The sequence below is a fragment of the Microtus oregoni genome, unplaced genomic scaffold (genome assembly GCF_018167655.1).
Source record: "Microtus oregoni isolate MIOR12 unplaced genomic scaffold, Mior012 000109F_ref0000275, whole genome shotgun sequence".
Taxonomy (NCBI): domain Eukaryota; kingdom Metazoa; phylum Chordata; class Mammalia; order Rodentia; family Cricetidae; genus Microtus; species Microtus oregoni.
This window is the reverse complement of record NW_024544727.1, coordinates 2680635-2702817: the sequence shown is the minus strand read 5'-3', so window position 1 is coordinate 2702817 and position 22183 is coordinate 2680635. Positions and strand designations below refer to the sequence as shown.

The 22183-nt window shown below is 54.2% G+C and overlaps 1 protein-coding gene and 1 pseudogene across 1 annotated transcript; one reads left to right on the top strand and one right to left on the bottom strand.

The window, feature by feature from the left end:
- The first annotated feature begins 3168 nt into the window (after positions 1-3168).
- On the top strand, positions 3169-6136 carry LOC121443539 (annotated as a pseudogene).
- Positions 6137-7270: 1134 nt separating this feature from the next.
- Positions 7271-22117, bottom strand: LOC121443592 (arf-GAP with coiled-coil, ANK repeat and PH domain-containing protein 3). The gene is made up of 24 exons (XM_041645409.1): positions 21540-22117; positions 17873-17930; positions 17302-17421; positions 17038-17091; positions 15922-15980; positions 15249-15432; positions 14873-14917; positions 14692-14787; positions 14515-14589; positions 13767-13778; positions 12959-13071; positions 12818-12869; positions 12507-12607; positions 12323-12434; positions 11871-12079; positions 11715-11784; positions 11511-11605; positions 11233-11435; positions 10893-11000; positions 9581-9679; positions 9274-9494; positions 9027-9136; positions 8838-8948; positions 7271-8744 (listed from the first exon to the last, which is right to left on the bottom strand). Exons 1-24 carry the CDS (start codon positions 21584-21586, stop codon positions 8597-8599), a joined length of 2502 nt encoding a protein of 833 aa, XP_041501343.1. The 5' UTR covers positions 21587-22117; the 3' UTR covers positions 7271-8596.
- Between the last annotated feature and the right edge of the window lie 66 nt (positions 22118-22183).

Below are 22183 nucleotides of genomic sequence, written 5' to 3'. Positions count from 1 at the left end.
AGTAAGTACGTCCCGCCGCTGCGCAAAGGGTTGCTGGCGCGTGCGCACTGGGAAATAGCTGGGACGGGTCGGGGCGAGGGGTGGGGGGCGGGGCGAGGGGTGGGGGCGGGGCGAGGGGTGGGGGCGGGGCGAGGGGTGGGGACGGGGCCGAGGCGGGGACGGACGTGGCTCCTTTCTGTCTCAGAGACTTGGGCTGGTTGCCTGTCTCGTCCAGGACGCTCCCTGGACAGGATACTGGCTGGCTGGCACCCCAGGAACAATAAGTGGCTGCAGGATTCCCCGCAGTGCTCCCGTCCCCAAATCTCGGGCCAGTCCGGGACGGGGACCTGTGAGTTCACCACGATCTGAGACTGCCACCGGTCACCTTCTGCGTGAGGATCCACTAGTCTGCTCTTAAGGCCAGGGTTCCGGGCTTAAAGGTCATCCCGCTTGCTCTCGCTACCCCTCTAGCCCTGAAGATCCCTGTGTACAGCGCAACTCATGGTCACAGGCAGAGCCAACCCCGCGACAGCCTCCTAGCCCTGAGGACAGCCGTCCTCGTAAAAAATAGTTCCTGTGTTTTTGTACCAAGCTTTCCATCCAGCTCATGAATACCGTCATTATGCTCGAGGACATTTCTCTAAGACATGTTTTCCTCTCCCACGGTCTCCTTCCTGGCCCAGGGGAGGGGAGGTGTCACAGCTTGGTCACTTAGCCAGATTATCTGGCTGGGGCTGAGGCATGAGACTGCCAGTGAGGATGTTCTGGATACGAGTTCGGATCCTGGCAGCTGGAGAAGCTAGGTAGAGAGGCTGATAGATGTCCAGACTTCCTAGTCCCTCATGCTCACCTTCCTGCCTCACCATTGCATTCCTGGGATGCTCAAGTTTGTTCCTAGGTTGGTGACATATTTGTCACACACATCCCATGTTCTTGACCCAGCACCTTCCCATTCCATTTGCTTGTGAACCCAGTGTGTGTAGGTTCCAGGAAACCAAGCTGGATATGGCAAGTGTTGGGACTCCACCTTGCAGGGCAAGTAAGGGCTGGGATCTGGAGAAAAGGACCCAGATGGTCTCACATCCTCTTTGGTCACTTGAGAAGCAGCTGAAGACTGGACTAAGTGTCCAGTCCTTGGGGTGTCCTCAAGCTGTTCCAGGGATGCAAGTTTGGGCTGCAAAGAAGCAGCAGTCATTGGCAGTGCCTGGCCAACCAGATATGTAGGGCAGAACTGCTGTTCAACTTTAAGGTCTTGTCCTTCACCGTGACCCTAACTGCTCCTGGGCATCCGCAGTGGGCTCACTGATTATTGACAATGGGTGGCTGAGATTCAGCACCATGAGTCCAGTAGTGGCCATTGATTCACAGGTCAGGTGGTAGATGAGCCCACCCACCTGAGTTGTGATCTGGGCTGCTGCAGCTCTGGGGAGTTATCTTTGGGAGATCCGTGGCTTCTCCCACTGTCAGACTCAGAAAGCACATCAGCACAGACTGCCTCTTCCTTCCCCAAGGTTCTGTGGTCCCTAATCAAGGTAATTTAAGCCACTTTTGTTGTTTTGTAGACAAGCCTGTCATGCATTTTCTTAATTTGTGAGTGATGTGGGAGGGCCTAGGCCATTGTGGGTGGGGTCACCCCTGGGCTGGTGGTCCTCGGTTCTATAAGAAAGATGCTGGGCAGAGTGATGATTGCCTTTAATCCCAGCACTTGGGAGGCAGAGGCGCAGGTAGATCTGAGTTCCAGGCCAGCCTACAGAGTGAGGTCCAAGACAGCCAGTGTTACACAGAGAAACCTTATCTGAACAAAGAAAGAGAAAGCTGAGTAAGCCGTAAGGAGCAAAGCAGTAAGCAGAATCCTCTGTGGCCTCTGCATCAGCTCCTGCCTCCAGGTTCCTGTCCAGTTTGAGTTCCTGCCCTGACTTCCTTCAGTGATGAACAGTGATGTGGAAGTGTATACCAAATAAATCCTCTAGTTGTGGTTTGAATAGCAATGACCCCATAGGTTCATATATTTGAATGATTGGTCACTAGGGAGTGGCACTATTAGGAGGTGTGTCCTTGTTGGGGTAGATGTGACTTAGTTGGAAAAAGTGTGTCACTGGGGGTGGACTTTGGGTTTTCAAATGTTCAAGCCAGACCCAGTGTCTTTCTGTCTGTCTCTCTGTTTCTGTCTCTGTCTCTGTCTCTCTCTCTTCCTGCTGCCTGCCAATCCAGATGTAGAATTCTTGGCTCCTTCTCCAGCACCACGTCTGCCTGCATACCGCCATTACTGTGGTCATGGTGTCTCATCACAGCAATAAAAACTCTAACTAGGACACCTTTCCTCACCAAATTGCTTTTTTTCCTGGTGTTTCATTACAGTCATAGTAACCCTAAAATAATTCGAATGCAAACAACAGCCGGAGTTTGGGCCATAGCCATTCTCCGACCCGCTTGTTCTTGTTGGAAGCACTAACATACCTACCAGGGTAGCGTGACTACCTAGTGCTCTCAATCACCCGAGTCATCTCTCCAACCCCTTTCGGTATCTCTCAAAAAGTAGTTAGTGAATAGTGACCACAGGGGCCTCTTGTTGATCAATAAGAGGGGACATTCTTATGCTACCCCAGCCTGCCTCCCCTTCACAGGACCAGGAGCACCTAGGGAAGCGAGTGTGGGACAGGCCAAGAAGAAGGAAAGACACATACTCTGAGGCCCAGATCAAGTGTAAAACATGAAGCTGAACTTCATGGTGCCAGAACATTAGCTGTTCCTTCAGGCTTTCCCAGGTAGGCGTGGAAAGGGGCTGAATTAGAGGCCAGTCAGTGTTCCTTCATTCTTCCCCCCCCCCTCCCTCCCTCCCTCCCTCCCTCCCTCCCTCTCTCCCTCCCTCCCTCCCTCCCTCCTTTCCTATCTATCTATCTATCTATCTATCTATCTGCCTTCCTTTCTTCCTTTTTCCAGCCCCAGAAATACTGGGAGATATGAGTTACTCTAGTTCAGACAACTTAACCCAGGCTCTTCTCCTGCTACTGAATGTCCATTCCCACTCCTCCCAAGGAACACTGCTTAGGTGTGGGATGTCACTGCCCACAGTACTATCTGCCTGGTCTGTTCCTGCCAGAACCTAATTAAGTCAGTATCCTGGGGGATGCCACTCCTGAGTGCCCTGGGGGTGCTCTGCTGGCAGCTTGTGCTTCTATTAAAGTCACCATGGCAGTGCCCATGCACTCTGAGTGCTAACTCTCCCCATCTGTCACTCTATGCGACATGAGCCCACACTGGTGGAGGTCTGGGTATTGTCAGTCTTGGGTATGGGCTCCCTAACATTTATTTCAGCCTGGGATATCTTCCTGGGTTTGGTCTCAGATGATACCTCATGATGTAATTTCTCCTAATCCCTGTACCTAGTCAGGACTTCTCAGATCTCTCAGTGTCACTGCTAAAGGAACAACCAGACACTACTAGGAGCCCAGGCTTATGAGGTAAAAGGGAACTTTATAGGTCAGTCGTAAGCTCGGTTGTAGGGCACCTCAGGAAGAAGGGCCAAGTAGAATTCCAGGTAAGGAGTGGCTATGAGCCTGTCATGAGGACATGTGACCCTAGAAACTGCCAGGCTGGGGACTTGACCTCAACTCTGAAGTTATGAGAGTCAACGGGTCCAGCTTCTAAAAAAATTCTCTCTTTTTAGAAGGGGAACAGACTTCTGTCTTCATTGGACACACAGGGACACTGAAGTCACATAGTGCTGGATTACCCTGATCCATGTCATGGGGAACCCTACAATGATCTACCCTGCCTCCAGAACAAATGCCATGCCCCAACATCTGAAAGTACGTGATGCATTTGCCTGGGAGAACATTGATGCTCTCACAAATTCAACCTTAGTGAGGGCTGGGAGTCAAGGAGGTGAGGGTGCTGGCATGCTGCTGTGCTTCAGCAGGCTTTTCTAGCAAGGAGAAACAGTGGGCCGTGTCTGACCTAACCCTGTGTACCCTCGGTGTGATAGTATCAGTGACGACTGCGTCTACTGGGCCTGTTCCTCAGGTATACCGGCTGCTCAGGAATGGTATCATTTCTACTACACGGACATCTCGGTCCTATTCCCCTCTGCCTGGGAGTGACCTGGTGACCACTTTGTCTTGTCCTGTCACTGTGACAGTGAGGATGGCTGCGATGGGTAAGCAGGGAATGATTGGTAGGCTGCCCCCCTCTATCCCATCAGCAGAGTGGCCTTATCCTGGGGTCAGGAGTTAGCTGTCCAAGGCTGGCTACAGACAACTCATTGCACAACTCACAGGCCATGGCCCCTCAGGGCACACATGCCAGGGTAGAAAGTCCCACCACCAGACCTGTGGTAACTGCTGTACCACAGGTACAGGGTGCTGTACCACAGGTACAGGGTGCTGGGCTGCAGGGCCCCTGCCACCATAAATGTTGAGTGCTAATCCTCAGCAGACATCTGGACGTAAATATAGAGTTGGGCAGGTGTCCTCAACATCTCTTTCTTGGCTTCCCCAGGGATTAGCCTAGTCCTCGGGGATAAAAGGCAAGATCATCTCCTTCTTGGAAGGATTTCAGACCTTGGAGACTGGAATCAAGGACATGGTTCACAACTACACGCACCCTTCTAGAATGCAGTGGCTTCGGTTTCTGACCAGGGACACAGAATACCATTGGAATTTGAGAGGTAAGCAAGGTTATTGGGCTTCCTGTGCAACCCAGGCACTGGGGTAAGGCAGGGCCTCAAGATGCAGTGAGCAGAATTGAAGCCCCTTTTCCCCAAGACAAGGTGCCTTGGCTTGGAAGTCCCTTTGGCCTCTGCATGGATGGTGCTTAGGGCATAGATACTGAACTGCTGTATAACACCCCAGACCTCATGCAGGTGAATGGGTGGCAAAGAGAGTCCCTGAACCGTGTGTGGGTAGGGCCCACAGCTTAAGGCCTTGCTGTCTCTTCAGGCATGCCTGGTGGCCTGCTTCAGCAGCTTGTGATGGAGATCTGCTCCAGCTAGAGCCCAGCTCTGCAGCCACAAATGACACCCAGCCTGGGGTGAGCCTGTCATCTCCTTTGGGATTGCTGGAGGTCTCTGAGGCAGTGACTCCTAATGGGCCCTCTCTTAACAACCCCTCAGGTCACTGCTCCTACCCAGCCTACCAGGACCTGGAAACACAACCCACTGGTTTTCTTGTATTTCCCACTGCCCTGGGCCTTGCAGGCCGGAGAGGATAATGGGATTGGGAGTTAGGCATTAGTTCGCCAAAGCCCTACAGGATGGCCACTGGTCCCCTCCCTTTCCAGTCCTAAGAGAAGTCAGGGTGCCCTGCCCTGTGGTGTCTTTGTACAGATTCTTTGCAGGAACCTCCAGGTAACCTTCAGCCAAGTCCACTGTGAGTCTCACGGAGCATGTGGGGCTGGTGCTGAAGCAGGGAGCGTGTAGCTCTGCAAGTCCCTGTGCTGTGCTGTGCTGTGCTCAGAGAGTAAGAGACCCATGGAGCTAAGGCTAGAGCAAGAGCCGGAGGTGGGTGCACCCCCCAGGGACACATCCTGCCTCTCTTCTGCCAACCTCCTTATACCTCTGCTACCCTTGAAGCAGTGTGGCCAAGGTGAACATTCTCTATCAGGAGCTTAAATACCATATTGTGGATGAAGCAACAGTATACTCTGAATGGTTAGAGAGACACAGGACGAGGGCTGGGTAGAGGCAGTCCGCTCCACATTCCTGTGTATAGGTGGGATACAGGAGGTCCTGCTGGACTTACTGCCCATCTGCCCATAGGTTCCACAGCCGTTGTGCCATGGGCAGCCTCTGGAGACTGTGGTTCAGCGTATCTGTCTTGTCCCTGCTGGAGCTGCTACTGGATGTCACTGCCCTTGCCCGGCTGCTACTGGGTTTTCATTGGCTCTGCTGGGGGAACCTGTCCTAGCTGGGAGTCAATACTGCTTCAGGCAGTCCCACACCATATCAGAGGCCAGCCAGAGACCTCCACCCCAAGCTTCAGGGGATGATGCCAGAGGCCCAGAAGGAGATAACCCCACAGAGATGCTCTCAGGGTCTTTGGGGGAAGTTTCAGTGTAAGAATTCGGCTAAATTCCAGGCCCTTGAGATTTTGTTTGTTTTTCGAGAGACAATTTCTCTGTAGCCCTGGCTATCCTGATACTTGCTCCTCCGTATAGACCAAGCTGGCCTCGAACCCTAGATCCACCTGCCTCTGCCTCCCAAGTGCTAGGATTAAAGGCATGTGCCACCGCTGCCTGTTTGATTTTTGAGACAGAGTTTCTCTGTGTAGTCCTGGAATGAGATATGTAGACCAGACTGGCCTCAAACTCCGAGATTCCCCTACCTCTGCCCCCCAAGTTCTGGGATTAAAGGCATGCACCACCATCCCTGGCACTATCTTGAGATCTTGACAACTGAAGTAACCCCAACAGAGCTATCTGATCCCTCGGTCTAATGTTGGGAGCTGTAGTAGCAGTGAGCTCCCTAGTTGCCCAGAGTGTACCAGACTAGCCATTTGAGGATCCAGAAAGCAGTACCATCTGACCCATGCATAAACCAAGTATATCCAACACACCAGGGACTCTTTACCCACCTATCCCACCAGACAGTGGCCTATTGGGTTGAAGGGGATCCCAAGACATGGCTGAGTAGTATCCCCTCTCTAGACTCCTGGACTCTGGATATGGGCATGAGTGTAGAGGTACTTCTACACAGTGGAATCTATTTGGTTGTCACATTTGTCTGTGCGTGTTTCTGACACATGTCTATATACATACATATATACACACATACATACACATGTGTATATGAATGTGTGTGTATATATGTATATACGCATATCAGACAGAGCCTGTACTGGTTTTAAGGTAGCCTATAGGTAAGCAGGAATAAAGGTAAATCCAAACCAAGACACCCACTGACCTTGGACTGCTCTACAGTAATGTCAGCCGTTCCCTCTACTGTCTTATGCATAGATGTGTCTCCCCAGTCACCTACGTCAGAGTGAGCTGCAAACCTCAGAGTCCAACTCAATGCCGCCTTGAAACGGAGCACAGCAAACACACTGCAGTGAGGGACACTGGGGGCAGATCGGGGACACAGTCTAATTCAGAGAAGGACAGAGAGGAGAGGCCAGAGAACAGGGGCTAAGGATGTCAGGTGTCAGTTTTTCCCAAAGCACCAGGCCCCTGGTGGCTGGGTTATATCCTCTTGGGAAGGGGCAACGTTGGGACTCCGCTTCAGGCTGCTCCCAGACAAACCTTCAGCTGAGAAAGAGCCAAGCAAGGCTTGATACAGCAATGAGCAGGCAGTGGATGCAAGCGGCAGAGGTTTATTAAGTGAGAGTGATCAGAGCAGGAAGGAAGTGGGATCCTGCCAGCCCGGAGGTGGCAGGGTAGGTGGTGGGCAGAGCTCAAGCAGGAGGAAGAAGCCGATTCTGCTCTTTAGGGCCGCAGCCATCAAGCAAGGGAGTCAGAGGCCCTGATCCAGTGCCTACCTTACTGCCCATGGATGCTCCCAGGGCAGTATTTGCATAGTGACCTAGCCAAGGGCTCCATAGTATGCAGAAGGGCCCAGCCTCTATCCTGGAACTCCTCCAGAGAAAAGGAAATTGAAGGCATTGGTGGGCCCCCCAAAGAAGGGACCACTGGACTTATCAGAGGCCCAGCCCAAGGACTGAAGCTTGGGGGCGGGGCAGGGGACATCTATGTGGGCCTCTCCAGCCGCAGGAAGAGCTGGGATCAGGATGGTCCTTGAGAGTCCACAGAAAAAAAGACGCAGACAAAGTCAGAATGAGGTCGCTGTAGAAAATCCTCTCAGTCAGTAACAAAGGACATTGGGCACACGGTGGAAAGTGCCAGTTGCTTTAGTTAGGCATGGGCTCTGGCCCAGGTAAACCAGACAGTGCCTCTGGAGAAGGCAGGGATGGAGTTAGGCCCTCAGGCACCAGGACCCAAGTGGCCAGCCACGTGGCCTTGGGACGCCTGCGTCCAGCCTGGGTGGAAGGCCTGGGCCAAAGTTCCACCTCCCAGCACCGTCAAAGCCCGACCTGGATGCTGGGGTCACTGAGCGAGGTACTCAGGTTGATTCCCTGGGTGGGCTGCCAACTCCTGCCAGGGAAGGTGCTGGTGGCCAGCCACCAGCCCCAGGCTGGAGGGAGGGCTCTGGGGGTATATAGGAAGGACCTAGCTAGCAGGTCAGTGTTCTGGGGCAGTAAACATAGGGGCACAAGGTGAACTAGGCCCTGAGGGCAGAGGGGTATAAGGTGACGTGGACCTCAAGAGTGGTTTGTCCCATGGACAGCCCAGACCCCTGAAGAAAGGACCACCTGAAGACAGAGGTTCCCCAGGTGAGATGAGGGGCAACAGATGATGCAGCACCCCATCCCCCAAAAGTGGGGCTTCAAAAAATTCAGTGCTTGGGTCCCTGTCCTCTGGCTGAGCATTAAAGTTGCCAGAAGGAGGGACGAGCAGGAAAGTGGGGACTCCAGAAATGCCAAGGGCTGTAGGGATGGGCCCACAGTTGTCACAGGCAGGGCTGTGGCTAGATGAGGGGCTAGGGTCTTCAGGGACATGCAGGACTTCTGGGCCGGGTAGGCTGGGGTCAAAGTAGGGGTCCCTCAGCTGCCCGGCCTGCCAGGCCCTAGCTTTCCTCCAAGTGGAGGCCAATGAACTCCTGGATGCACCTGCGGTACTGCAGCTCGGTAGGACTGCTTCCTGGCAGGGGGCCTGGCTGGCCAGGGGCCGCCTCAGCTTCTCTCATCTCCTCAGCCATGCGGGCCAGGCGGAGTCTAGGGGTGGGGAACAGTGTGAGGTGACTCTGTCCCCACGTAGTCGGTGTCCCTTTGACAGTGACTACATCCCCAGGACCCTGCCCGACTCACAGTGTGACAATGTCAGCGTTCGCCGCTTGAATTGCGATGGTCAGCGGATCCTGCTGCTCCTGGTCCAGGGCATGCTGGTCAGCCCCCCGCTTCAGGAATAGACAGACCTGGCTGAGGGTAGAGGAGCTTATTGAGAAGGCCCCAAGGCGAGGGGATACTGGTAGCACGAGAGAGACCCATGGAACTCACCCAGTGCGGCCCAAGAGTGTAGCATGGTGCAAGGGTGCCCGACCAAGGCTGTCTCTTTGGTTCACATCAGCCCCGTTTTGCAGAAGGAACTCGCAGACAATCAAGGAACCCTAGGGATCCAGGGAAATCCAGGTCAGTGTGACCTCCTGCCATGAGCACCCCCAAAACAGGACCAAGCCTGTCTCTAGAACAACAGAATGCACGTGTAGGCATGCAGTCTTGTGTGCAGACGCCCGCCTGTGCTCACCCCTAACACAGCTTGTACCAGTGGCGTCTTGCCCTCATCTGCTGCATCAGCCCAGTTGACTTCAGCTCCGTGGGCCAGTGCTGCAGCCAGTGCAGGGAGATCGCGAGTCCGTGCTGCTTGGTGTGCCAGTAGCCCAGGGTGCAGTTCACGCACATCTGCCAGGCTCCAGGCCTCCGAGTCTCCATCTGCCTCACTGTTGGACTCCTCAGACTCAGCACCCTCTGCGGGAGGGCACAGGATAGGGAGCTGAGACTCTCAAAGGTGCTAGGATGATGGGCTATGTGGAGGCAGGGAGACACACCCCTACCTTCCTCGGTGACACTGTCCACCACAGAACCTGTGCCGAAGGCCAGGACATCTGAACTGCCATCAGAGCTGCCTCCAAGACCACTGTCACTGCTTAGACCTGCAGGACCACAGGAAGGGAATCTTTAGCACTGGGGGGGTCCCAGAACACGGGAAGAAAGCTGGAGCCCGACCCGCCCTTCAGTGGATTCTCCCCTTCAGGAGGACTAGCCCTTACTAGGGAACACCAGGGGATATTGCCCAGGCTGAAAGGAAAGGAAACCAAACAATAGCTCAGAGGGACAGGGGGAGCCCTCTATGTCCAGTACAACCCCGAGTGCCCCCTCCCAACACTCTAGGCTTTAAGGTCTTCACCCTGAAGTCACAGATCGGGCAGCAAAGGAAGGAGCCCGAGAGCCTGGCTTACAGCCAGTACTACAGCGCCATCTGCTGTCATCATTCAATCTCATTCGTGCAGGGACACAATTGTTCCCTACCTTCATTCACATCTGTGTGCATAGACCCCACACTTCACACTATTTTTCCTGAGTCTTACAAACGTACCCAGGCTGACCTTGAACTCACTATGTAGCATAGGATGGCCTTGAATGCATTACAATCCTCCTGCCTCTGTCTGTGCGTGCTAGGATTATAGGTATAAAGCATCATTCCTGGCTTCCACATGGTACTCTTGTCAGTTGTGTTCTCAGGCCTAGGTTGGTGGTCAAGATAACTCCAGCCCAATGGTTCTCAACTTTCCTAATGTTGCAACCCTTTAATACAATTCCTCATATTGTAGGGATCCCCAACCATAGAATTATCTTGTTGCTATTTCATAATTGTAATTTTGCTACTGTTATGCATTGTAATGTAAATATCTTATATGCAGGATATCTGATATGCAACCCCAAAAAGGGGTCAAGACCCACTTTTTTGCGGGGGCTGGAGAGATGGCTCAGTGGTTAAGAGCACTAGCTGCTCTTCCAGAGGACCTGAGTTCAATTCCCAGCAACCACATGGTGGCTCACAACCATCTGTAATGAGATCTGGCGCCCTCCTCTGGCTTACATGTAGGCAGAGTGTTGTATACATAATAAATAAATAAATCTTTAAAAAAAAAAAAAAAGACCCACAGGTTGAGAACTGCTCTCCAGACCCTTTGGATATTTTTCCAGTCTTAACCCTTCTGTGGCATCACCACCCTGTCCCAGTTTCTTCTTCAGGTTCTTAAGCAGGTATCATCCACATTGTCCACACTCCAGAGGAGCCTCAACTGGGGTGTGGCTCTTGAGGGACACAGAGAACATGGGAAGGGAATCTGTCCCAGCACTCACTGCGTGGACCAGCCCCAGCAGCCCCTGCATCAAAGTAGGAGAAGAGGGAGTCCAGCTCATCTGGGCAGAAGAGGGAGTCTCGGCGGAACTTGCGCTCCACAGTGCCAGCTGCAGGAAACAAGGCACATGTTCAGATGGAGAAACAGAGACCTGGGATGGGAAGGCCTCGGGTTATTTAGAGTCAGTCGGAGCTCCGAGGTGCTCCTATAAAGCCCTGCCTCCAGCCTACCCAACCCCACTGTAATAGAGGGTTGGTGGCTCCTCCCAGGGCTGCATCGAGCCTGTTCCCAAACCTGCCCAAGTACACGAGCTCAGGTGCAGCTGCTGGCAGCCCTCCCACCTGAGGACAAAGCAGCGATGGAGGGCAGGACAGGCTCAAGCCGGACCTTGCGGCGGGTAGTAGGGGCGTGGGGGGAGCTTTGAGGGCGCTGGCACTTCTGTGCCCTCCAGCGTCTTGGGGCTTCTCGGGTTGGTGCAGAGGTCAGCTTCCTCAGAAACTTCTTTTCAACATATTTGTCCTTAATCCATGCCTCTTTGTCCTGTCTGGACCAGAGGTGAACATGAGACAGCATCCATAGGCTGGGGCTCCCATGGCCGAGCTGGCTGTCCCTACCTTACCTGGAACTGCTGGCTGTGGGTTTTCTAATGCCTGGGCCCTCACACTGGGCCTCATAGATCTGGTTCATGGTACTATTTCCAAGCTCACACATCAGCTGTGGGATGCAGTGTATGTGGATGTTAGTCCAAGTTCAAAGACCTAGATCCCACCCCTGCCTCTCTAGGGCTCCAGTGGGCTTCATCTTCAGGAGCCCTTTCACGTACCTTTAACAGCTCTGGCTCCCAGGAATCCAGTGTCAGGGACCGTACCTTAGAGCAGTGAACACCCAAGCTCCTGGAAAGAAAGGGATAGAGATGGACAGAGGCATGACTATCCAGAACCTCAGTCAGCCCTGTCTAGCCAGAGTCGAGAAGGACTACCTGTGGATGCCGGAGCACTCAATACAGAGCAGCACACCCAGGTTGATGCTGGCCCAGCGAGGGTCTGGCTGGCCACAGTCGCCACACTGGCTGTTGCCAGCCACGCTCTGAACACGCTGTAGCACGCTCTCGCCCTTGACTCCACGTTCCCGAGAGTCCGTGGTGGAATCAATGCTGCTTGTTGACGGTGATGCTGTGCGGTCCAGCCTCTGGTGAATGGTGGGAGGAGCCACTCAGCCCTTCAGGAGCTTGTCTCAACTCCCCAGAAGAACCCCAGTTAAGAAGAGTCAGCATAGACTGGGGCCCCTCAAACACAATTCTGCATGCGTGTACACGTGCAAACACTGCACATGCACACATGCACACACTAGCTGCACAGGCATGAACGTAGCCTACAGGACTGTTCTGGGGACACACAGATAGGCACAGGTGGGAGGAGAGAAGCAGCGCACCTCACTATAGCAGCTGTCTGGACTTTCCCGGTAGGCAGAGGCAATGCTGGCCTGCACAGCTTGAACCCAAGCCTGTCTCAGCTTCTCAGAGTCAGCCTGTAGCATACAGCTCCTACAGGGAGAAGCTGGTCAGCCTGGGTAAGCAGGGCTTTCCCCAACCCTTCCCGGGACTGGGCTTCCTCACTTGGTAGGCGACACAACTTCAAAGCAGAACCTCCGCTCAATGTCCTCACACGGCTTCACGGAGCAAAGACGCAGGTCGTCAACCACCACAGTCAGCGCATCCTGTCGGCGGTACAAGCTTACTACTCTCATGTCCACCTTCTCCTTTATCTTAGACTCAAGCAGTGTGTTTCTAACTCCCTGCTCCCCTGATCTTTTGCACTTTGGTGCCTATCTGGGTCCTCAGCCCTGTGCCAACATCCACTAAGGAGCCCAACCCATAGTCTAGATGGGAAGGAGTCTGGCCAAGGGTGGCCCTGTCCCCCAACACACCTTGAGTTTCTTCTGGTAGACCAGCTGGCTGTTCTGAATGGAGAACCATCGTCTAGGTGAAGAAAAAGGGGAGACAAGCGGTTAGGCAGAGCTAGCTCCATGGCTACTCCACCCTCAGCCCTGCCTGAGAGGGGTCCTTACCGGTTCCACGTCTTGAAGGCATTGCTGGCTCTCTTAAAGAGGTAGCCCTCCATTACCACGCCACTTGGTGCATCCACATCAAACTCCACTTTTGGCTCATCGTAGGAAAAGTCCTAAGGGTAGAGCTGGCCCTCGGGCAGTGCCCATCCTTGAAGGGTCTCACCCCCTCTCAGGCATCCCCCAAAGTAAAGCTAAGGTGAGGCACATGCTTGGGGAACCTCTGCCCGCCACAATTTCCTGACCAAGCAAGGCCCTTTGTCTAAAGACCCTATGGGAAGATCCCTTGTGTTCACAGCTGGTCCCGAGTACTCCGGCCCCCACGACTAGGCTTGCAGAAACAAGCAGGCTATGATCAGGAAGGAAACTGCACTCCCTGTCTACCCCCAACCCCATCCTGAGTGTTTCATGCACTTCGCCAGCTGGGCCTTCTCCAGCTGCCTGACAGAGCTCCATTCAGAAGCCAGAGAGCCTTGGGTGTCCTGTGTGTCCTGCTGTCTGCCAGGCCAGGCCAGTAGAGAGCCTTGGGTGTCCTGTGTGTCCTGCTGTCTGCCAGGCCAGGCCAGTAGAGGGAAGAAGGCCTTACCACCTGCTCTCGGCCTGAGCAGGGGAAGGAAGACACACTGCCACCACTCCTGTAGGAGGACTGGCCAGATTCATCTTGCTGGTGCTACCAACTAGCTGGCCTACAGGCTCCTCCCAAAGGGCAGCAGGAGCACTGAGATGGGGAGGTGTACTCAGTGTTAAAAGACCCCAGAAAGAGAGCATCTGAATAGCTCCATGAGTCTATCCCAGAGTGCAACTCTCTTACCTGCAGCAGTGTCTGAGGTCCAAGCAGGAGGAAGGGGAAAAGAGAAGAAAAAGGGAGATCCAGTGAATGATGACGCTGTTCCCCAACACTGCCAGGCTCTTTTATCCCACCTGCAGCCAATCTCTGCCCGGGGGTGGGGGGATGATGGATGGGACCACTGTCCAGCAGTTGAGCAAAGGCTCCAGAAGGAACCCATGATTAGTTATAGGGGTACCCACAGCCTCTAAGGCAGTGGTTCTCAATCTGTGGGTCATTACCCCTTTGGAGGTTGTATATCCTGCTTATCAGATATTTACATTACAGTTTACAACAGTAGCAAAATTACAGTTACGAAGTAGCAACAAAATAACTTTGTGGTTGAGAGTGAGCCATAAACACGAGGAAGGTTGAGAACCACTGTTCTAAGGAGTGAAGTTCCAGGTCCCAGCTCTGGCCCTTCCATACATATATCAGGCTCAGTCTATCAGAGAGTCAGCCTGCAGCAGACATCTTTGTAGGGAGATGCTGGTCAGTCTGGGTAAGCTGGGCTTTCCCCAGCGTAAAGACGGCGCCCCTCCCTCTGCTGCAGACTAAGACAGCAATTGTTAAAGGCCTACTGGGTAATAAATGGACAGTCTTGGGACGAGGGGTGGAGTTGGTGGATGTATCTCCTGGAGACCCAGGTCAGAGCTGTGGAGTGGTGACGAGGGAGTAATGCCCTTGACTGACATCCCAGCCTGCTCAGGGAGACAGGGCTGCAGTGCCTCACCCGTTGCTGAATGGCAGCATGCTTGCGTTCCATCTCACGCTTCTCAACGGCAGAGTCGATCACAAGCTGGTCCAGCTGTGGGGAGGGCATCACAGGAAGGCAGTAGACCCCTTCCCAAGACCTGAACCAGGAGCCCCCCCCGAAAGCTCAGACCCCAAGTCACTCGTGTAGGCTCACCTCGGCTGCCAGCTTCTTCATGTAGGGGTCCAGCTGGTGGAGAAGACTGTATCCCTGCTGGAAGAAACTGTACTGGGCATGCATAAAAGACAGCATCTGTGGGTGAGAGCAGAGCCCAAGTGAGGCCCGGATCCCGTCGTTCAAACCTTGCCCATGGGTACCTCCCCACACACACACTCACAGAATCTAAGATCTCAAACTTCTTCTTGGCCTGGAGGACGTTGATCTGCCAGAGGAAGAGCAAGCAGACGAGGTGTTAGAGCCCAGAAGCCCATGGTCATCTATCTGGACTGCTTATAGTTCTAAGACCCCCAGGTAGTTTTTAGGTCTCTGTATGTTATTAGCTCCATCCTCCCCTGGGTCCAGTCTTTCCCCTTGTCTGAATATGAGGTCGCATCTGGATGAAACCAAGAATCATCATCCTTGCTCATATCCCTAGAGGCTTCCTGTATAAGGTCAAGGCATCCACCCCCTACTGCTTACCCTGCCTCCAGGCCTTTGCAGGACATCATCCCTACCCATGGGAGAAGATACACCTCTGTTGCCCCACAGCTAACCTGGAGCACGTAGTCCAACGCCAAGTGGCGGAAGCACTTCCGGGTGAGAGTGAGGGCACCTGTGGCCTCCTCTACTTCATGGGGCCGGTGCCTTGGAGCTTGGGCATTCCTCACCAAGGACAACTCCATGTCCTCCCGCACTTTGTCAAACTGCTTCTTTGTCTCTTTGAACTTGCGCACATCCCTAGGTGCCAGCCGATACGGGTGCCAAGAATCAGAGGTCAGAATGAGAGTGAATGCACAGTAAATTTCAGATATCCTGGGACCCCCACTGGCTCCTGAGAAGGATCTTTTTTCTTAACTCCCTATCCGGGACTCTGTCTTATTTTTTCCTCCCTCTTCTCCGACCTAGGACCTCCAAACCTTCACAAGTTTACTCTACATCCTGACACAGCCTAGACCCCAAGCTTATCCCTGCCTCCAGACCCATGTGGCAAATGTCAGCCTAGGGTACGAGGATAAACTGCTTCCTCCACCCTATCCCGTCTGCCCCATCTCCTAGCCTTTGCCCCTGTAGGCTGAACCTCCTACAAAGCCCTCTCACAGCCTGAAGCCTCGGCCAAGGACCTGCTGCCCTTCTTATTTTATCCGGAAGATGGAATATGGAATTCAGCATCCACCATGGCGCTTGGCTATAGGGCTAGGAGTTTGGCTGGTGGCTCTGGTCACTCACTCTTTGACAAAGTTGTGGAGCTGCTGCCGCACCGACCTCTGGGCCTGGTCAAACAGGATCTGGGATGGAGGCAGGGTGGGGGTTATTAGGGTCACTGTTGACTGACAGGATAAAGACAAAGTCCAGTCCCCTACCAGGTGAGAACTGGGATCCCTGCCCATCTCTTTCTGGGCCCCAGCGCCCTCTACAAAGGACACTAGCTACGGAGCTTGTCATGTACCAGGGGGGCCTCTTGGGAGCCAGGGGTAACAGCTGTAGCCACCTGCTCATCTTTCCACCTGGCTCTTCGCCAGTCTGGAGGTCAATATGATGGCAGGCAGGCCTCTAAACTCCACCCTCACCATCTGCATGGGCTACTTCAGGCCCACTGCTATCAGCAAGAAGGACTCAGTCAGAGCAGAGAGTTCCAGCAGGTCCTGGCCTGGGGAAGGTGGTAGCTGACTGCTGGTAACCCTCCATACATACCCCTGACCCACAGGGAGGAGGGATGAGCCAAGCCAGGGGTAGACAGACAGACTAGCAGCTGCAAGGATGAGCCATCCCAAGCTGGTTTATGTCTGAGCTTTCCCTGGTCTGGCCAAGTAGGAACCCCTGTTTAGTCTGAGACTCTGACTCCCAGGCTATGGTTTACCCCGACTCCACTGACACTTGGCCTGTTCTTTTTGTCTATTCACATCAGTACTGGGGCTTTATGAGTCTACTGCCTGGAAGGCAGTGAGGCTGTCACCCAGAAATAAGTTGGATCAGGGCCAGGGGTAAGCTCTGCCCAGCTTTGGAGAGAGAAGAAACTTCCAAGGTTTCCTCACCTCAAGACACTGCTGCCCTCAGGTTTGAGCTGTGTGCTGCCTCCTCTGCCCCAGGATTTAGTCTAGCCACAGCCAAAGACAGGGCAGTTCCCCTGGAAATATCCCTCACATTGCAGTGACTCATAGACTTGGAGTGGCTACGATTTCCTTAGATTAAAGGAGCGGAACATAGCCTTTCTCACTCAGGGCCACCAGTTCAACTCCCTGAGAGCCAGTCAGCTTTGCTCTGGTCTAGGTAGGGTCTTCAGGAGAAGAAGTGAGGTGTGAACTCAGATGGAAGCGGAGACCCCACCTGCCCCTTGGAGCTCACCGTGTGATAGTTGACCATCTCCTGTAGGCTGTCTCCAAACCTCTGCAGGCATTCCTGAAGAAAAGCATGGGGAAGACCACACTGAGGTGAGCAGTGGGGCTGAGGCCATACTAAGCCGTATATGTAGCATCTCCAAGTCCATAAAGACTCCTCCCTGCCCACGGGTTAGGTGTACCGAAGCAGAGTGCAGACACCCAGTGTTCGTGATCCAGACACCCTTTGGGGGGCTTCCTCCCCTCCCCCAGCCCCACCTTGGCCCCTCACCGAAATGACGGTGTCACCCTGGCACTGCAGGGACAGGTCTCGGACGCCGCTCACGAAGAGCCTGTTGGTGGTAACATAAGCCTTGCCAGCTTCGATCATACCGCTGCACAGTTTGACCAGCTGCAAGTGGGACAGAGTGGGCAGGATGAGGGCTTGAGAGTTTCTCTAAGCTGGTCACTCAGATCGGCCACAAGGCCAGGCCATACAGGATACACTTCCAGCCATGGGCAGCCAAAATTCAGTTCAGGCCCATTAGCATCCAGACATAGCTGCCCGCTGAGCCTCAGCTCTGGACTGAAGAAACCACAGCAGAGCATACAGGGCTAGAGTATGGCCCCACAGGGTCAGAGGGCCAGGCAGCACATAGCCCCTGCCTCCCCAGCTGTGATGCTTGCTCCTTTTCCCCTTCCCTTCCTTATCCTTGGCCCCTACCCCAGTCACACTAGGCACAGCAAGGACAGCAGCTGTATCCCAACCAATAGGCATCTCCAACATAGGCAGATATATAGACTGGGCTTGAAGTGGGCCAATAATGCTGGGCCCTTTATGGACCACCAGGTCTGTTTCTTACCTTGTCCAGTTTAGCTTCGATCTCAACCACATCAGTTTCTACCTCATCAATGGTTGCCCTACAACAAGAATTGGGCAGTTAGGTCAACTGGAGTTTCATCTCCTGTTGCGTCTCCCCAGGGATTTTGCTGCCAGAAGGGGGCTCCAGGAAACTGAGACTGAGAGGGGCAAGCACCTGCCTGATGGACAGAACTGGGACCCAGGTCCAATACTTTGGAGCTACCCAGAGTCCACCAGATAGGCTGATGCCACCTAGCCATATCACATGGGCTATCATGCGCTTCTCTCTCTCTCTCTCTCTCTCTCTCTCTCTCTCACACACACACACACACACACACACACACACACCCTATAGTAAGCAAGCATAGCTGTGATGTTGGTGCCCATGACAGTCCTCTCTGGGGGGCTCAGAGTTGAACTTGGATACCACTTGGATAGCCAGCCCCTCCTCAACTGAAAAGAGTCTGTCCCCTCACTTCTTCGGCCCAGCTCCAGGCCACTTTGGCCTGCAGCTAAATGACACTAAGGAAGGCTGGTTCTGAACCAACAGCTAAAGGACAACTCCTCAAACCAGCAAGGGACAGGCCTTCCATCTCCCTCAACCTCAAGACTCCATCTAGCTCAGTTCAGCCAGCAGGAGAGGTTCTTTAGAACCCATTCCCACCAATCCAGCCTGATAAAAAAGATATGCCCTGGGGAGGGAGGAGTTAATGGTGACATCACCAGGAGAAGCCAGGGAGAATCCCGGAAGCCAAAGACAGATGGACCAGTCACATGACCCCCCCCCCCCCAAAAAAAAAACTCCAACTTGGGAACAGGAAATAAGGAAATAAGGGCAGGCTCCCAGCAGTCCCCACCTCAAACAATCAGCTCAGCTGGTGAGCTACGCCCTTCTGGCCTGTGTGGGAACATAACAGGCCAAGGGTTTAGACAGACCACTGACTTGGGGTGGGCTACTAGAGGGGACATATAGCCATATAGTTTTGCAGCTCCTTACCCCTTTCTGCCCTACTCTCTAGAAGGATAAGGAGAAAGATCTGTTCTAGGGTTTCTCCTGAGTAAAGGGCTTGAGAAACACACAGGACATAATTCAGTGTGGCCTCAATTAGAACCCTCAAAGGGTCTGGCCATCAGCCTCATCCCTTCTTGGGGGACAAGGCACCATGAATCCTAAAGCAGAGAAGAGGCAAGAATAGAGCTGCAGCAGCTGATTAAATCGTTGGCAGCATGCCTCCAAAGGATACCCCATGGCCTGCCCTGCTTAGGGAAATGCCCTTTAGCTATGAGCCTAACACAGGCCACTACAGGAGGCTCTGGTCCAGAAGGCTGGCTACTATGGGAGTCAGAAGTTCCCAGAACACAGATGTAACTATCTGCATAGGAGAGCACAATTCAGGACACCCCCAAGCAGGCCCGACAGCCCAGACAGCTGCATGGAGAATTGCAGCTGGCCAGGGAGCCAGGAACTGGGAGGAGCTGCACCAGGAGCTGACATATGTACTCCCAGGGACGTGGGAACGTGGTGGGCACTTAGCAGAGGCTCAGGGAGCCAGCACTCTGTCCTAGGAGTCTCTCAGCACTCCCTTGCTCAGCCAAGGACCTGAGGCATCCTCCTCCTGCCCTATGCCTGTCTGGCCAGCCAGGGACTTCCTCAGCATGGAGGTTGGGGAGGAGCCCCCTCACCAAAGCCATGACTCAGCGCTTGAAGCCCCACCCAGGGCAGGGCTTGCAACCAAGGCTGGGCGGCTTCTCTTCCGGGGCTCCCCTGCACCCCCACCCACAGCTTCAGGGACTATGAGACATTCCTAAGGCTGCTGTCATAAGCCCTTATCTTAGGCTAAGAGCCCCAAAACAAAATTCCCACCATTTCCAGGTTAGGGTCTAGGCTTCACCTCACTTCCACATCCTTCTGCCAGGCGCACCCTGCCCTACCTAAAGGTTCTTGGCCAGAAAGATCAAGTTATAACCTTAGTAACACCTTAGAGTAGACAAGGTACTCTTCAAATCCATCAAATCACAGCCCACCCAAAACCACCAAGCCAGGTTTCCATGGCACCAGAACCAAAGTCCAGAAAGTCATCTCCCACAACACCCCCTACACATGCACCAAAAGAAGCGATGTTAAGCCTAGCCAGCTGCCACACCTACTGCAGCCCACAAGTCCAACTGGCTGGCTATAGCAGAGAAGGCCCAGAAGTGAATGGATTTCTGCTAAGGCCCAAACCCCTCCACAAGGCAGAGTGGAGCCAGAGCTTCTCAGAAAGGGGTCAGGGGGCTTCAGCTGAGGCCAAGTGCCTGACACTGAGGCCTTGGCCATGCTTCCTATCAGGCCTGAATACAGAATTGTGGGGTATCTGAGTCACTCGATCATTCAGGGATAGAAAATAGGAACGCAGAGATGAAGATTGTTTCAAGTTCCCTGCCTACAGTCAGCGGACACTCTTGGCTAACTAATGCGCCAAGGCTCTTGAGGTGTTTCTTGTTGACTCTCTTGCACGGTGGTTTTGAAAAGAGCTGAACTGCATGTACAAATGTGGTCAAGCACATATGTGCAAAGGCACACATACATATTTATATGTAAATATGCATGCATGCACGCATGTAGTAGCACTGGGCACACAGACATGTGTGTTCCATGGACACGGTGAACACATGTGCATGGGCATGTGCACCCATGTTAAAACACACAGCTGCATGGCAAACATGGTTCGTGAATCCACAGAGAGGTGGCACACGCACATACATGTGTGCACCCTCTATGTGCATGCATCAAGCGCACCAACCCCGTGTTGCAGCTCACCTACACATCCATGTGCATGGTCTGGCACCTCCTCAAAGGAGGGGCAGAGTGGCAGAACATGTTCCCCTGTATATATGCACACACAGAGGTAGGGGACCTCATGAAGGTATACAATTTCAAACGACACACAGGAGGTACTCCATTACTGTTTGCCAAATGTCAACCAATGAAACAGATGTATATCTGTGTGGCCATGTGGTTCACACAGACGTGCACGACTGTATGTCCAGGAACAATAAAAGAAACAAACTCATAAGTGAACAAGGTCCATACCCTCCCACCTAAGCCTGACTTCCTCGTCCCCACAACCCCCACCCCTCCAGGAGCCCGGGTCACTCATACCACCCTTCTTCACTTTCACCAGGGTGTCCATCTCAGGCTCTGATTGCTCCAGCTGGCTGCACCCATACACTGCTCTGGACATATGGGCCAAGACAGAAACCAGGGACAGGCGAAGCAGGGCTCTAGACAATCCTAGCCAGAACTGGACTACAGGGCCCACGGGGAGCTCAGTACTAGTGACATACGAAAGCACAAACACAAAGGAGAGTGGACAGTTCTAGAGGTGGCACTGAACGCAAATGCCCGGCGGTACACGGCTGCCCAAGGCAGTCCGAGCACTCACCCCCCGCGCGGGAGGTGATCAGCACAGACAGGGGCGTCTTTTGTTCCGGTCCCCCGAGGCCGGAGGCGGAGCTGCGCGGCTTGGGGACCGCGACTCCGGCTCCGGCAGGTTTATCCAGGCCAGGTCTTCTGCTCCGTCCAGGTGGACTCGGACCGGTCACGATGCTGGGCATCCCTTCCCCGCCCCCGGCACAAAGGCGGCTACCCATCCCTGACCGTGCCCTATCCCAGGCCCACAGCACACCTAAAGCGCGGCGAGTCCTTGATGCATTCCTCGAACTCTACCGTCATGGCTGCGGCGAGCGGCGCTCACTGAACCGAGGACCACGACGCGTCGAGCGGCATCCCCGGCCGGTGGACGGTCCGTCGCGCCCGCGCAGCGCTCCGCGCCCGCCCGCCCGCCCGCCTCGGAATGAGGCCGGCGCGCCGCTGCCCCGCCCCGCCTGTCACCGCCGGGGAGCGTCGCCAAAGTCCGCCGCCGCCTGCACCACCCGCTGTCACCTCCAGGGAGCGTCGCTAAATGCGCCGCTGCACCCCGTTGCCTGTCACCGTCCTCTGTCCTCAGCCACCGGGGTCAAGCAGCTGGGCCGGCCGCGGCGGTTGGGATTCAGAGAGGTCGGCCCGGCTGCGAGAAAGGGAAGGGCGCGGTTGTCTCACTTCGGGCATCCCTGTCTTGGTTAAACTCAGGAAATTTACAAAACAACATTTGGGAGCGCTTGGTCAGAACGCAGAGACAGACACATTCCGGGAGGACGGGACGGTGGCGGGGAGATCGGGAGTGAAGGGGTGAACAAATTAAGGAGGACACTCGTGCTGAAACAACCCGTCGCCGCGCCCTGTGAGGCAGAGGACAGTGAGCCCCTTCGGGCCCGGAGGACGGCACTTCGC